We start from the raw sequence: 17848 nt of genomic DNA, 5'->3' as shown, positions 1-17848 counted from the left end.
AGGTAATATCCACTTGGCCCATTTGGAAGGATGACAAACTGTTTGTTGTCACCATGTGACTTGACGTCACCACGTGACTGGGTCAAAGACTCCTTAAGTGATGTGGTCACTTTAATAATGTCACTTTAATAATGTTTACATACCTTGCATTACTCATCTCATATGTATATACTGTATTCTATTCTACTGTATCTTAGTCTATGCCGCTCTGACATTGCACGTCCAAGTATTTATATATTCTTAATTCCATTCCTTTACTATATTTGTGTGTATTAGGTATATGTTGTGAAATTGTTAAGATATTACTTGTTAGATATTGCTGCACTGTCGGAACTAGAAGCACAAGCATTTCGATACACCCGCAATAACATCTGCTAAACACGTGTATGTGACCAATAAAATTTGATTTGGAGCCTCAGGTCACATTTCACTTCCAGAATCCAGAATCCCAGCTGCCGACCAGGGATGGCCAGGATGCACCACCAGGCCTTTTCTCTCCACAGCAAATCCTCTGCCGTCCATCAGTTGTATGCCTTTGTCCTTGTTGCAGTACCAAGTGGCAGAATTCCCTCTAAAAGCCAGGAGCAAGTGTTCATTTAAGAATTTTTCTGGGTTTGTTGTACTGCGTCTGGGAACTTTTTGTGCTGTGCTGGCGGTGATGCGCAGCATTCTTGCATTGTGCCACAGCTGGGAGGCGCTCTGCATCTGTGTTTCATGCGTCAACCTATCCACCTGGTCTGGGCTTAGCTTAACGAAGGCATTGTAAAAAGTTACACACTTATCACAGGTAAACTTAGTGCCATGGTCATTGTGAGGCTATTGTGGGTCAAAAGGTAGGCCTCTGAATGTAATATCTCAGAGGATTGTATGTCTCACCACCAGTGAACTATAATATCTTTGATAGATTCTTGTATGTCTCACCACAAGTGGTTTTCCTCCTGTTGTAGTAATCGAGACCAACTGCACCAAAGACCACCCCCAGCACCAGCCCAGGCGGCTATCTTACTCCTCTCAGACTGAGTTAGAATGGCTCAAGTTAGTCACAAAACAAACACATCTCTAACATGCATATAACCACACTTAAATAATGCATCAAGTTGTGTTTGGGATTAAATAAAAGTATGTCTGAAATGGTGAACCAAATTAATATGAGCTCTTTGATTCCCCACTTCTTTATCTCCTTGTTCACCCCCTTCCCTAAGCCATTCCAGTATCACTCAGTTTGTTAAACCAGTAAATTCCTGTCAAACTCAGTGTGGCTACTTGTTTCCTCATCTCTTCATTCCCTTAATTCCTTGTGCCATTACATCCTCGTTCCCTTACACCCTCGTTCCCTTACACCCTCGTTCCCTTACCCCAGTGTAGGCTCTTTGGTTCAGTGAAGCTGGCGTGCTTCACCATACAGGAGATCCTCTCTAAAGGTATGGGCGTGTACTCCAGGTAGGCGTGGATCTGGTGGTACCCGTTGCCATTGGCCAAGTCCTCAGGGGAAGTTGCATCTGAGGTCACTTCCTGTCCGTCCCTCCACCAGGTCACCCTGATCTGTTTGGGGTTGAACTTGTAGGCGCTGCACGTCAACTTGGAGGGGTGTCATGGACCTCAGATGAACGGAGGGCTCAACTGCGAGGGGAAAATATCATAAAACACTTATTCTGTTTTCTACCGTTTTACTAATGCACATGTACAGTACTAGTCCAAAGTTTGGACACAGCTACTCATTCAAGGATTTCTCTTTATTTTTTACTATTTCCTACATTGTATAATAATAGTGAAGACATCAAAACTATGAAACAACACATGGAATCATGTAGTAACTGTGAGTAGACCAAGTACTTTGAGGTTGCTCTAAAGCGAGAAGGTGGAATAAACGAGTCAGGAGCAGGTTTTCTTAATTTAACAAAGTTCTCTATTGAGGTATTTTTTTCTTCTCAAAAACTCCAAGACAATCAAGAATGATCTCCCAAAGAAAACACAATCTTCTTTACAAGAACAAGGAACACAAGGTGAGTATCTTTAAACTATAACATAAATCACAGGTGTGTCACCGCCTTAACGATCCGTTCATGGAGAGCTCCCTTCGGGTGGTGGGCCGGATCCGTGGTGGCTATTCCCCAGAGGTAGTTTGTCCTCTTCTTCTCCCTTCCGAAAGGTATGTCCTCTCATTTGGAGAAGCAAACACTCTTTTCTTTCTCCAGTCCCCCTTACTGCCGGTTCCCTCCGCTCTCTTGTTGGGGAAAGAGAATAGGTCATTAGTACCATCAGCTGTGCATAATTGCCTCTGATCACCTTGACTCACATGCTGGGCTGGGCTACTATCCGTGGGACCAGCCTGCCCTCTGGTGGTCCTTCCACATAACCAAAAAAGTGTTAAACAAATCAAAATATATTTGAGATTTTTCAAAGTAGCCACCCTTTGCCTTGATGACAGCTTTGCACACTCTTGGCATTCTCTTAACCAGCTTCATCAGGTAGTCACCCAGAATGCATTTCAGTTCACAGGTGTGCCTTGTTAAAAGTTCATTTGTGGAATTTCTTTCCTTAATGCGTTTGAGCCAATCACTTGTGTTGTGACAAGGTAGGGGTGGTATACAGAAGATAGATTTGACCCTATTTGGTAAAAGACCAAGTCCATATTATGGCAAGAACAGCTCAAATAATTACTTTAAGACATGAAGGTCAGTCAATGCGGAAAATTTCAAGAACTTTGAAAGTTTCTTCAAGTGCAGTCGCAAAAACCATCAAGCGCTATGATGAAACTGGCTCTCATGAGGACCGCCACAGGAAAGGAAGACCCAGAGTTACCTCTGCTGCAGAGGGTGAGTTCATTAGAGTTACCAGCCTCAGAAATTGCAGCCCCAAATCAATGCTTTACAGAGTTCAAGTAACAGACACATCTCAACATCAACTGTTCAGAGGAGACTCAGTCCTTCATGGTCGAATTGCTGCAAAGAAACCACCACTAAAGGACACCAATAAGAAGAAGAGACTTGCTTGGGCCAACAAACATAATCAATAGACATTAGACCGGTGGAAATCTGTCCTTTAGTCTGATGAGTCCAAATTTGAGATTTTTGGTTGCAACCGCTGTGTCTTTGTGAGACACAGAGTAGATGAACGGATTATCTCTGCATGTGTGTTTCCCACCTTGAAGCATGGAGGAGGTGTGATGTTGTGGGGGTGCTTTGCTGGTGACACTGTCAGTGATTTACTTAGAATTCAAGGCATACTTAACCAACGTGGCTACCACAGCATTCTGCAGCAATACGCCATCCCATCTGGTTTGCACTTAGCGGGACTATAATTTGTTTTTCAATCGGACAATGAACCAACACACCTCCAGGCTGTGTAAGGGCTATTTGACCAAGCAGGAGAGTGATGGAGTGCTGCATCAGACGACCTGGCCCCCACAATCCCCTGACCTCAACCCAATTGAGATGGTTTGGGATGAGTTGGACTGCAGACTGTAGGAAAAGAAGCCAACAAGTACTCAGCATATGTGGGAACTCCTTCAAGACTGTTCGAAAAACATTCCAGGTGAAGCTGGTTGAGAGAATGCCAAGAGTGTGCACAGCTGTCATCAAGGCAAAGGGTGGCTAATTTGAATAATTAAACAAATAATATATGTTTAACGCTTTTTTGGATTCTACATGATTCCATATGTGTTATTTCATACTTTTGATGTCTTCACTATTATTCTACAATGTAGAACATAGTGAAAATAAAGAAAAACCCTTGAATAAGTAGGTGTGTCCTAACTTTTGACTGGTATTGTAAATGTCCAATAAGGTTGGACAGATTCATACTGGCCAGGTCTCTTGTATTTCAATGCGTTTCACCTATAAGCTTTAGTAAGTGTACTTTTAGACAGGGTCAATTGAGATGCCTTGTGTTGTGTCAGACTGATACCCAAGCTAGTTCTCTTTCACTTCCTCAAAACAAACTCAGCAAGATTCCACCCTGGGATGGTACAAGTTAGATAAGAACTGCACAGACAGGTTTCTTTCTGGAAGTTCCCTGACTTGTCAAATACAAACCTCACTCATGTTAGAGTCAACCAAATAGTGCTTAGCAGAATATTTTATATGCCATAAAACACACATTATGTAAAATACATTTTGCCTGAAGCACATTTATTATGTTTTCACTACTGTCCTCTATGGGTGCTTGCCTGTTTTATTAAATCCAGCTTTGTAGACGAGTTCACCATCATTTTTGCAGTAGAAAAACAGATCTTTGTTCTGTATCTCAGCATGATATATTCCAACTATATATCCAGTGTATCTGTTGAAAGCACTGTTGTATTACACAACCGTCACCATGTTGAATAGATTCTGATGATGAACTCACATGTTGTGGATCTTCCCCTCTGTAATAACAAAGTTCGAGGGTGGTGACAAAGTGTACATCTGGAGAGAAAAAACATGGAATTCACCTGTATACTTGCACCACCACATATTGATTGTTATCCTACAAGAATGTGCAGTTACCCTTATAAAAAAAAAACACATGATTTCACATGTTGAAAATCACATGATTTGCGCATATTTCACATGTGAAATTTCATGTGAAATCGTGAAACCTCCATGTGATTCACATGTGATGATAATTCACATGTTCACATAACTCTGCACACGTGCATTCAAATGTTCAAATGATGCCGCCCATCAAACAAAAATAAGGATGTCCCCAGAACATCACGAAATAACGTCGCCGTTTTCAATGTACATATGACATAAATGATTACATAGTGTATGTACTGTATATTTATACAGTAATTATTATTCAACATGTCCTCATCTGGGATTTGAACTCCAACCTCTTGGTTTATGGTATGGCTATCTTCCTGCTACGCCACCATGTCTGTGTCAATGGCTGATTTGACCTGTATTCCTACAGCTTAGTATAATATATTCAAGAATAACTATTATATTTATCAAAGTGATTCAGGGGTAACATTAAAACAGAATAATATGCCCCACCAACATTAGACTACTATAAAAAATTTAAAAATCAAATTGCTGAAATAAGTCAATTAAATCAATGATTAACTGGCAACAAAAATAGCAGTGGAGAATGCACTATTTTTCTAAGAGCAGATACAGTCCATTCAGAAAGTATTCAGACCCCTAGACACATTTGTTATGTTACAGGGTTTTCTAAAATTGATTGAATAGTCCCCCCCCCCTCATCAATCTACACACAATACCCCATAATGACAAAGCAAAAAAAAATAATTGAAATTTTTGCAAATGTATAAACAAAACAAAAAAACAGAAATATCTTATTTACATAAGTATTCAGACCCTTTGCTATGAGACTTGAAATTGAGCTCAGGTGCATCCTGTTTCCATTGATCATCTTTGAGATGTTTTTACAACTTCGAGTCCACCTGTAGTAAATTCAATTGATTTGGAAAGGCACACACCTGTCTATATAAGGTCACAAAGTTGACAATGCAAAAAAATGTCAGAGCAAAAACCAAGCCATGAGGTCGAAGGAATTGTCCGTAGAGCTCCGAGACAGGATTGTGGCGAGGCACAGATCTGGGGAAGGGTTCCAAAAAAATGTCTGCAGCATCTCTCCTTAACATCTGACAGAGCTCCAGAGTTCCTCTGTGGAGATGGGAAAACCTTCCAGAAGGATAACCATCTCTGCAGCACTCCACCAATCAGGCCTTTATGGTAGAGTGGCCAGACGGAAGCCACTCCTCATTAAAAGGCACATGACAGCCTGCTTGGAGTTTGCCAAAGGGCACCTAAAGGACTCTCAGACCATGAGAAACAAGATTCTCTGGTCTGATGAAACCAAGATTGAACTCTTTGGCCTGAATGCCAAGCATCACGCCTGGAGGAAACCTGGCACCATCCCTACGGTGAAGCATGGTGGTGGCAGCATCATGCTGTGGGGATGTTTTTCAGCGGCAGGGACTGGGAGACTAGTCAGGATCAAGGGAAAGATGAACGTAGCAAAGTGCAGAGATCCTTGATGAAAATAGCTATGCAGTAACGCTCCCCATCCAACCTGACAGAGCTTGTGAGGAAGCTTATAGCATCATACCCAAGAGGCTGTAATCGCTGCCAATGGTGCTTCAACAAAGTCTTGAGTAAAGGGTCTGAATACTTATGTAAATTATATTTCTGTTTAAACACACACACGCACATACACACACACACACACACACACACACACACACACACACACACACACACACACACACACACACACACACACACCTTTTTTTCGCACTATTGGTTAGAGCCTGTAAGTAAGCATTTCACTGTAATTCAACCATTTCACTGTAATTGTATTCAACCAACGTTTAAAAAAGTGTTGACAGGACCATCAAATAATTTTTTTAAATAATGGCTACTTCTCAGTAAGTTTTAAACTGTCAAGAGGAGTAAAATAAGGTTGTCCACTTTCGATCGCCAGGTGTATGGTGTTTCCTGCATTGGTGCGGCTGGCTTCCGGGTTAAGTGGGGATTGTGTCAAGAAGCAGTGAGGCTTGGTTGGGTTGTGTTTCGGAGGACGCCTGGCTCTCGACCTTCGTACGGGAGTTGCAGTGATGAGACAAGACTAACTACTACTTGGATACCATGAAATTGGGGAGAAAAAGGGGAATAAAAAACAAAACTCAAATATACTAATTTCAGCAACAAAAAAGTACCAAAAAATGTATATTCTTTGTAAATTCTATCATAAATAGGACTGGTGGAGTTGTCATACATGCAGCTATCAAAAATATATGGAAATGTCTGCTCTTCCCAAAATTACAACCAACTAATTGCAGCATTACTGCAAAAATGGAAGGGGCCAGGTTTAAAGCTGTCATCAAGGCAAAGGGCGGCTATTTGAAGAATCTCAAATATAAAATATATGTTGATTTGTTTAACACCTTTTTTGGTTACTACATGATTCCATATGTGTTATTTCATAGTTTTGATGTCATCACTATTATTCTACAATGTAGAACATAGTAAAAATAAAGAAAAACCCTTGAATTCGTTCTAAAACTTTTGCCCGGTAGTGTATGCATTTCTTTTATACCTAAAGGGGTCCTAAAATTCTAAATGAATTAGCTAAATGATCCATGGTATGACCCCCTCCGCCCCCCATTCTTGATACACACAGGAAACTGTTGAGCGTGAAAAACCCAGCAGTGTTGCAGTTCTTGACACACTCAAACTGGTGCGCCTGGTACCTACTACCATACCCCGTTCAAAGGCACTTGAATATTTTATGTTGCCCATTCACCTTCTGAATGGCACACATACACAATTCATGTCTCAACTGTCTCAAAACTTAGAAATCCTTATTTAACCTGTCTCCTCCCCTTCATCTACACTGATTGAAGTGGATTTAACAAGTGACATCAATAAGGGATCATATCTTCACCTGGATTAACCTGGTCAGTCTGTTTCATGGAAAGAGCAGGTGTTCTTAATGTTTTGTACACTCATTGTATTCACAGTATATATTTTTGGGGCAAATAATAATGACTGTATGTTGAATATGTTGACTCTAATTCCAAATAGGTTTTTGACCACGGTCAAAACCTGGGTGGAAAACAATTTTGACACAAACTTGTCTGCCTAGAAACAGCATACAGATTTTTAATTGGTGCAACATATGAGAGAAGCTAGAGGAGTGAGGAGGAAGTTATGATTTAGTTGTATGTCCCTTTTAGATTGAACACTCAAACACAGCAGTCATCGTGAATAGATGGTATGATGATGGCTCTTGTGTTTATGATTCTGCTTTTCAGTTTGAGTTCTACACAAGGACAAGGTAAGAACAGATTGACAGGCAAGCCACGAGGCACTAACCTGAGATTGCACATGGTTCCTTATAATGTACAGTAACTGAGGAATGTGCAACTGTTATCTTACAGAGTTGCACGTTCCTCAGCTATTTATAATGTAGTGCAACACAATACATGTCATAAAAACCACCATTACGGTGTGTAATTGAAATACTTGTGTGTAGAACATGTTTTGATAATACTAGTTTTGTTTTAAGATTTATTATAAGTAAAAAAACTTCCAAGCAAAAATATAACATTTTCTTTATTTGTTGCATTACAATGATAGTATGGTTGGTTATAACATAATTCATGTTGATGAATTCTACCCTCTTCCTTCACAGCGCAACATGTATTCAATGTCATAAACGCACGTTCTGAAACGGAGGAATTTAACATGACCATTGTAGCAGACGGTAATGAATATCTCCATGTATATTTAAACAACAAAGAAGAAGTGTTAATGTTCCCAGAATGGGGAAATTATGTAGCTTGTTCGATTTGCGTCAGAGTTGCAGAGAGCCGAAGAGCAGATCTTAACAATGACATTAAACTCTTCAGCCTTGAAACCCCAGACGCTAAAGGTACAGTATTTTTGTTTATATTTTTTTCTAGACCTGGGTTCAAATTCTATTTGAAATGGCTTTAGCTTGCCTGGTACGAGGTGGGCAGAGTTTAAACATTTGGGACTTTGGGAGTATTTCAAAATAATTTCAAATTGTATTCTGACACATTTTTACAGCAAAAATAATTTAAGGATGAAAATGAATGTAAAAGACTTGTCAGATTGGACTACTTGAAACTAAATGCCATCCACCTCTTGCTAGTAAGACCATCAGGTATGTTGTGGTGGATGGTCAATACAATCACTAAAAGGGAACCTGTTCAAATGAATCTTGCGGCTAGCTGCTGGTCTGAATGGACTGCCAAGCCAACATGCAGTCATAGCTAATGACCACTTTTGGAGATAGCTAGTTAGATAGAACCCTTAATAGTATTGTATTTTTCAACCACAGTTCCTCCTGAGATCAAATTGTATGCCAAGGAAGAAGTGAACCTGGGAATAAACAACTCTCTCGTCTGCTTCGTCAATCATTTCTTTCCTCCGCCTGTCCAAGTCAAATGGACCAAGAATAATGAGAACGTCCCCAAGGGGGTTAAAGCGGGTCAATATGCAACCAACAGTGATTACACTTTCTACCATTTCTCCACTCTGACCTTTGAACCACAAGAGGGAGACATCTACACCTGTATTGTGGATCACACGGCCCTAGATGAACCTCTAACCAGGACATGGGGTGATTAAATATTTATGTAAAATAGTGTTACATTTACATTTGACTGAAATCTTTGTAGTAAAACATGTTTTAAAGAGAGAAATATCTTCCCACAGAGTTCGAGGTGCCCCCCCGTCCCAGTGTTGGTCCTGCTGTTTTCTGTGGACTGGGTCTGACTCTGGGGCTGCTGGGAGTCGCTACCGGAACATTCTTCCTCGTCAAAGGAACCCAATGTCAATGATGATACCCAGTATACTCTCTATGTCTCTGGGTGATAATACACAGTATAATCTCCTATATGTCTCTGGGTGATAATACAGAGTATAATTTCAATGTCTCTGGGTGATAATACACAGCATAATTTCCTATATGTCTCTGGGTGATAATACACAGTATAATCTCCTATATGTCTCTGGGTGATAATACACAGCATAATTTCCTATATGTCTCTGGGTGATAATACACAGCATAATTTCCTATATGTCTCTGGGTGATAATACACAGCATAATTTCCTGTATGTCTCTGGGTGATAATACACAGCATAATTTCCTAAATGTCTCTGGGTGATAATACACAGCATAATTTCCTATATGTCTATGTCGCTGGGTGATAATACACAGTATAATCTCTATGTGTCTCTGGGTGATAATACACAGTATAATCTCTATGTTGCTGGGTGATAATACACAGTATAATCTCTATGTCTCTGGGTGATAATACACAGCATAATCTCCTATATATCTCTGGGTGATAATACACAGCATAATTTCTTATATGTCTCTGGGTGATAATACAGAGCATAATTTCCTATATGTCTATGTCGCTAGGTGATAATACACTGTATAATCTCTATGTGTCTCTGGGTGAAAATACACAGTATAATCTCCTATACGTCTCTGGGTGATAATAAACAGTATAATCTCTGGGTGATAATACACAGCATAATTTCCTATATGTCTCTGGGTGATATACACAGTATAATCTCTATATGTCTAATCTCTGTCTCTGGGTGATAATACACAGTATAATCTCCGATATGTCTCTGGGTGATAATACACAGCATAATCTCCTATATGTCTCTGGGTGATAATAAACAGTATAATCTCTGGGTGATAATACACAGTATAATCTCTATATGAGCCCGGACTTGAACCCGATCGAACATCTCTGGAGAGACCTGAAAATAGCTGTGCAGCAACGCTCCCCATCCAACTTGACAGAGCTTGAGAGGATCTGCAGAGAAGAATGGGGAAAATCTCCCCAAATACAGGTGTGCCAAACTTGTAGCATCATACCCAAGAAGACTTGAGTCTGTATTCGCTGCCAACGGTGATTAAACAAAGTAGTGAGTAAAGGGTCTGATTACTTATGTAAATGTGATATTTATTTTATTTTATACATTTGCAAACATTTCTGAAAACCTGCATTATGGGGTGTAGATTGATGAGAACAAAAATAACGATCTAATCAATTTTAGAATAAGGCTGTAACCTAACAAAATGTGGGGAAAGTCAGGGGTCTGAACACTTCCCGAAGGCACTGTACATGTAGGTAAAATGAAAAATAATATAGTAACTTGTATTTAAATGTAGCAATTCAACAAAAAACTCAGTTTAGCCTGCGCATCTTTACAAAATGTCATTGCCTCATTCCTCAAGTGGTTTGAAGTGATTTCCATAATGCTTGTCATAATGCTTGTCAATTCCTTTGGTTATTCTTTTTCAATGTGCTCATCTCTGTCTGTCCTGTGCAACTATTTACAATGCATCAGAGCAGCAATCTTATCCTAACATGCCAAAAGTGATCACACGAATAGGCTATTAGACCTACTATAAAAATACATGTCCTATAGATTTTGTAGCCTATAGCTTTTCCTGGAATTTCAGGAGAAGAGGAATGGCCTATTGCGTAGAGGCTTGCACAGCCTTTAGTCTGTTGAACATGGGAACAGCTGGAAGAGAGGCCAGTGATGTGTGCCGAAGTAGGAAGCTAAATATTGGCTAGATATTAGGGCTATAGGCTAAATATTTACCTGTCAAAGTGGAAGAAAAATAAATGAACAGGTTATGAAATTGCAGATCTGTAGTGCATTCATCCTGTGCGTTCATCCAGGCTGCGGCCTGTGGTATATTGGTTAAGCCTACGTTTTTAGACCAGAACATTCTTATACCTGGGCTACAACAACACAGTGGATTGAGGATAGTATTGTTGTTATCAAATCAATACACAATTACTGTCCATAGGCTGTAAACTGCAGTGATGTAAGCTGCTCACACGTCCTGTTATGTTTCATGCCGAAATAACTGTATAGGCCATCAGCCTGTCATGTTTTAGATCCGTTTGTGTCTATTCTCGACAGTCCAGAAAAGTACAATAGCAGGCCACTCATATGTTGTAGGCCTAGTTTGTCAAGAGTAGGGAAATATGTGCTTCTCCTTTTCAACTCCCCGACCGTTAATGCTGTAGCCTAGAATAATAGTGAAGACATCAAAACGATGAAATAACACATATGGAATCATGTAGGAACCAAAGACAAAGGGTGGCTACTTTGAAGAATGTAAAATATATAGTATTTTTTTATTTGTTTAACACTTTGGTTACTACATGATTCCATATGTGTTATTTCATAGTTTTGATGTCTTTACTATTATTCTACAATGTAGAAAATAGTAAAAATAAAGAAAAACCATTGAATGAGTGGGTGTGTCCAAACTTTTGACTGGTTAGGGTAAAAAAAACACACGTAATTTTACAGCTGCAAAGATCTTGTTATCGTGGTGCAGGCCTGTAGATGTTGTAGAAACAAAAATGGTGAAATTTGAAACTTTTTCACGTTCATGCGCAAACATGGAAGTTTGCACGTGCATGTCAGATATTGTCTCAAGACTGCAAAACTTACCGCCACAGATCATTGCAGATAAAGTTTCAAATGACAAAATGTTAATTTCTACAGACCTGCACCATGATAACGAGAACTTTGCAGCTTGTAAAAGTACGTATTGGTGTGTTTTTGTAGCCTTTGTTACTATTTCCATCTCAGGAAGACAACTGCTGCTGCGGGTAAGTTACTCAAAACCTAGTGATGTTTTTAAAAGTGTCTTCACCCTTCTATAACATTGCATATATATGATTAGGCTCCTAAATACAGAAATGGTCTTTTAATTTGTATAGTACAGTTAGCACAATAAAGCACATTAAATTAGAATACAGTAATGTACACTGTACTCTAACTAAAGTCTAGTTTATGCATGCTAGCTTACTCAATCATACAAGTGCATTGATACATAGCATTCATGTTCTGCAGTGGCAACACAGCTAACACTGTTACACATATTGTTTTAAAACAAGCTCACATCTCAAATGATTGTTGCCCAAATGAGTCTTGTAAAGACAAAATAGAAACATGACTTGCAGATGACAACAAGCCATTTTAACAGGGCCACATCAGAACACTGACCACATTGTAACATAAACTAGTCTCTAAGACAGCAACATTGATGGTGAAAAAAACGCTTGACTGGCTTAAAGACAACATCGTTGTAATGAAAATTGACCACTATTATCATCATCTGATCACTTGGTAAAAATAAAATAAAAATATGAGCAAGATTCCCCTGCGCAGCTGATCTTAACTGCAACTAACACCAGCCCCCCCCCCCCCCCCCCCCAGTTACAAATGTAGGCTTTATGCTGTAGTATTGGAACAAATATTTGTGAAACATGTTTTATCCTCTGGTTATCAGAACCCCACCAAGAGTGTCTACATATTGTCCAACCTCTCCTCTCTTTGTCTTCTTTCCTCGAGACCACCATTTCCATCCCCTGACAGACTGAACCATATTTTGATGCTTTTTCCCACTTCTTTCTTTCTTTCTTTCTTTCTACCTTCTCTTATGACCGAAAATAACTTCTAGACATCAGGACTGCGATTACTCACCACAGATTAGCAGAATCCTATTTTTCCTTTCATGACTCTGACGAGGTCGACACAAAGGATACACTGCTTCCTCGGGAACAGGCCCCGATCCCCGTGATCTGCGTGAAGAGGAGGCGGAGAAAGAGGGGCAGAAGGTCGGCTGCCTTCTGAGAATTCGTAGGCGATCGAATAAACCCCCACTTCCCTCCATTCTGCCAGCAAACGTGCGATCTTTGGACAATAAAATTGACGAGTTACGCGGAAGATTAAACTACCAACGGGACATTAAAAACTGTAACATCTTATGCTTCACGGAGTCGTGGCTGAACGACGACAACAACATAGAGCTGGCTGGTTATACGATGTACCGGCATGATAGAACAGTGGCGTCTGGTAAGACAAGGGGCGGCGGTCTATGTATTTTTGTACGCAACAGTTGGTGCACGATATCTAAGGAAGTCTCGAGCTATTGCTCGCCTGAGGTAGAGTATCTCATGATAAGCTGTAGACCACACTACCTACCGAGAGAGTTTTCATCTGTATTCTTTGTAGCTGTTTACATACCACCACAGTCAGAGGTTGGCACTGAGACAGCATTGAATGAGCTGTATTCCACCATAAGCAAACAAGAAAACGCTCACCCAGAGGCGGCACTCCTAGTAACCGGGGACTTTAATGCAGGGAAACTTAAATTTGTTTGACCAAATACCTATCAGCATGCTAAATGTGCAACCAGAGGAAAAATAACTCTGGACCACCTATACTCCACACACAGAGACGCATACAAAGTTCTCCCTCGACCTCCATTTGGCAAATCTGACCACAATTCTATCCTCCTGATTCCTGCTTACAAGCAAAAATTAAAGCAGGAAGCACCAGTGACTAGACCAATAAAAAATTGCTCAGAGCAAACAGATCCTAAGCTACAGGAGACTGGAATATGTTCCGGGATTCCTCCGATGGCAATGAGGAGTACACCACATCAGTCATTGGCTTCATCAATAAGTGCATCGATGACGTCGTCCCCACGGTGACTGTAGGGGGTAGTCCCAAAGACCCTCCCCATTATTAAGGGAGGGACCTTAAGATTCATATGTTTTGCTGCAGGCCTTATAATAGATACTGTTGCTATGTGTCTAAAGCTCTGCCACTATACATGCACAAGCTATCTATATTAGTCTTTGTGGTTAAGCCCTGGCTGTTGCAAGAGTGTGCTTGCAGGCTAGGTCTGAGTCAGACCGACACTAAATAAAGAGAAGTAACCACTGTGTGGTTTTGACATTTTGATCTTGTGTGACAGTGGACAATGCTAATTAATTCAGAGAAGCTACTGTACTAGGTTGCCTTATAAGGTAACCTCAGCTTATTGATACACACATACATTGACGTAGGTGATCATACAACTAGGATATGATCACATGTATAATATCAGCTGCGCCCTTAGGTGGGAACCTACTCTGAAACATACATGCTGTGTTTCCATTGTGAACTTCTGTCTGCAATTGCATTAATAAAGGTTTGATTGATTTACTTAAAGATATTGTCTGACTGCTGATTTCACCAATAAGCCAATGATTGACAAGGAACAAGGAACCTACCCCGACATGACCGTACGTACTAGAGGTCGACAGATTAATCGGCATGGCCGATGTCTTAAATGTAATGATGGACATTAAACTTAATGTCTTAAAGTAATGATGGACTGTCGTCTCTCTTTGCTTATTTGAGCTGTTCTTGCCATAATATGGACTTGGTATTTTACCAAATAGAGCTATCTTCTGTATACCAACCCTACCTTGTCACAACACAAGTGATTGGCTCAAACGCATTAAGGAAAGAAATTCCACAAATTAACTTTTAACAAGGCAGATCTGTTAATTGAAATGCATTATAGGTGACTAGCTCAAGAAGCTGGTTGAGAGAATACCAAGAGCGTGCAAACCTGTCAAGGAAAAGGGTGGTTACTTTGAAGAATCTCAAATATAAAATATATTTTCATTTGTTAAAAACTTTTTTGGTTACTACATGATTCCATATGTGTTATTTCATAGTTTTGATGTCTTCACTATTATTTTACAACGTAGAAAACTTTTGACTGGTCCAAACTGTCCAACCTTTTGTGTCACGCCCTGGCCTTAGTATTCTTTGTTTTCTGTAATATTTTGGTTAGGTCAGGGTGTGACAGGGGGGATGTTTGTATGTATTTGTCTCGTCTTGGGTGGTTGTATTGTATAGGGGGTTTTGTTGAGTGTATGGGGTTGTGTTCAGTATAGAGTTTTAGGAAAGTCTATGGTTGCCTGGTTTGGTTCTCAATCAGAGACAGCTGTTTATTGTTGTCTCTGATTGGGAGCCATATTTAAGGCAGCCATAGGCATTAGGTTATTGTGGGTAATTGTCTATGTGTAGTGTTTAGTGTCAGCACTATTTGTTTGAATAGCTTCACGGTCGTCTGTTTGTTGTTTTGTTTTGGTCGTATAGTTTTCGTTTCGTTTTCATCTTCTTAATAATAAAGAAGTATGTATTTCTCTCACGCTGCGCCTTGGTCCACTCTTCTTCAAAGTTACGACGATCGTGACATTTTGACTGGTACTGTATGTCTGTTTGAAATTCTACTTTGTGTCTTATTTATTCATTTAAAATAATTTATGCTCTACTATACACAGTGAAGAAAACATTATGAACACCTGCTCTTTCCATGACAGACTGACCAGGTGAATCCAGGTGAAAGCTATGATCCCTTATTGACGTCTCTTGTTTAATCCACTTCAACCAGTGGAGATGACGGGGAGGAGACAGGTTAAAGAAAGATTTGTCTTTCTTATTTACATAAGTATTCAGACCCTTTACTCAGTACTTTGTTGAAGCACCGTTGGCAGCGATTACAGCCTCAAGTCTTCTTGGGTGTGACGCTACAAGCTTGGCACACCTGTATTTGGGAATTTCTCCCATTCTTCTCTGCAGATCCTCTCAAGCTCTGTCAGGTTGGATGGGGAGCGTCGCTGCAGAGCTATTTTCAGGTCTCTCCAGAGATGTTTGATCGGGTTCAAGTCCGGGCTCTGGCTGGGCCACTCAAGGACATTTAGAGACATGTCCCGAAGCCACTGTCTTGGCTGTGTGCTTAGGGTCGTTGTCCTGTTGGAAGGTGAACCTTTGCCCCAGTCTGAGATCCTGAGGACAAAAAGCTCAATCTTGGTTTCATCAGACCAGAGAATCTTGTTTCTCATGGTCTGAGTCTCCTTTAGGTGCCTTTGCGAAACTCCAAGCGGGCTGTCATGTGCCTTTTACTGAGGAGTGGCTTCCGTCTGGCCACGCTACCATAAAGGCCTGATTGGTGGAGTGCTGCAGAGATAGTTGTCCTTCTGGAAGGTTCTCCCATCTCCACAGAGGAACTCTGGAGCTCTGTCAATGACCATCGGGTTATTGGTCACCTCCCTGACCAAGGCCCTTCTCCCCCGATTGCTCAGTTTGGCCAGGCTGCCAGCTATAGAAAGAGTCTTGGTGGTTCCAAACTTCTTCCATTTAGGAATGATGGAGGCCACAATGTTTTGGTACCCATCGCCAGAGCTGTGCCTCGACACAATCCTGTCTCGGAACTTTACAGACAGTTCCCTTGACCTCATGGCTTGGTTTTTGCTCTGACATGCACTGTCAACTGTGGGACCTACCAAATCATGTCCAATCAATTGAATTTACCATTTTGCACAGTATCTGCACAAAAACTACATTTTTTTTTATAAGACAGATTATTTATATTGCTGAAAGACTGTCAATGAATTACCCTGCTCTTTAAATGTGAAAGTTCTTGTTGGTTTAGATGAAGTTAGTTGCAGTATGAACAACTCTGTTGCTACCAGATTTAAAGGGATAATCTGTTGTTCCGTCACCCGGTCGCGTCATGCCATTGTTAAGAATGTTCTCAAAATGCCCTCTTATCGGCGCGCCATAGTGGTGCCCAAATTAAGGGATAATGCCCGAGGCTTCGATGGCCAACTGGACTCCAATCAAGTTGTTGAAACATCTCAAGGATGATCAATGGAAACAGGATGCACCTGAGCTCAATTTCGAGTCTCATAACAAAGGGTCTGAATACTAATGTAAATAAGGTATTTCTGTTTTTTATTTTTAATGAATTTGAAATAATTCTACAAACCTGTTTTCACTTCGTCATTATGGGGTATTGCGTGTAGATTGGTGTCGATTGATGAGGAAAAACATTTATTTAATCCATTTTAGAATAAGGCTGTAATGTAACAAAATGTGGAAAAAGTCAAGGGGTCTGAAATACTTCCCGAATGCACTGTATAGTAACTTGCTTACTGCATCAACATGTTTAACTCATCAGAAAAAACATTTGCAAGCTGCAACACATTATTATCCGAGTCCTCATACATGTAATGTGTGGATGTGGAATAAAGGCTATTTCAAATGTTTTTGTTAGTGATATTATTTGTTTATGGTTGTGTATCATCCTTATGGTATCATTATTTCTGAGTCAAGATTATTTTGATACAGTGAGGACATTGAGAAAACCTTTTTCTAATCAAGTTATGGGAATGCTTTTGTAACAAACGGCATGTTTTCAATTAAAAAAAAATCTAAACTGATTGTCAACACAAATGATCAGATGTTATTGTATTAAATGGGGGGGGGGGGTCGCTTAATATTCCCCCCTCCCAAAATAAAATGTTTGATTTAGTTAATTTTTTAGACCTATTGACTTAAACAATATACTCCACATTTACATCAAATTCGTGTTTTAAAACGTTTTTGAAGTCAAGAGCTGCAGAGCTTGATAAATGAAAAGTTCATACCAGCCAGAAACAGATGACAGAACTCTTCTCTGAAAAAATATT

At 40.1% G+C, this 17848-nt stretch overlaps 1 protein-coding gene across 1 annotated transcript; it reads left to right on the top strand.

Annotated features, from left to right (window-relative positions):
• The first annotated feature begins 7693 nt into the window (after window positions 1–7693).
• LOC129851233 (H-2 class II histocompatibility antigen, A-Q alpha chain-like) lies at window positions 7694–10014 on the top strand. Its single transcript, XM_055917641.1, has 4 exons — window positions 7694–7788; window positions 8146–8385; window positions 8818–9099; window positions 9195–10014. The coding sequence occupies exons 1-4, from the start codon at window positions 7728–7730 to the stop codon at window positions 9317–9319; spliced, it is 708 nt and encodes a 235-aa protein (XP_055773616.1). The 5' UTR covers window positions 7694–7727; the 3' UTR covers window positions 9320–10014.
• Window positions 10015–17848: the final 7834 nt, after the last annotated feature.

Source organism: Salvelinus fontinalis, chromosome 3, assembly GCF_029448725.1.
Source record: "Salvelinus fontinalis isolate EN_2023a chromosome 3, ASM2944872v1, whole genome shotgun sequence".
Taxonomy (NCBI): domain Eukaryota; kingdom Metazoa; phylum Chordata; class Actinopteri; order Salmoniformes; family Salmonidae; genus Salvelinus; species Salvelinus fontinalis.
This window is presented reverse-complemented; position numbering and strand designations above follow the sequence as displayed.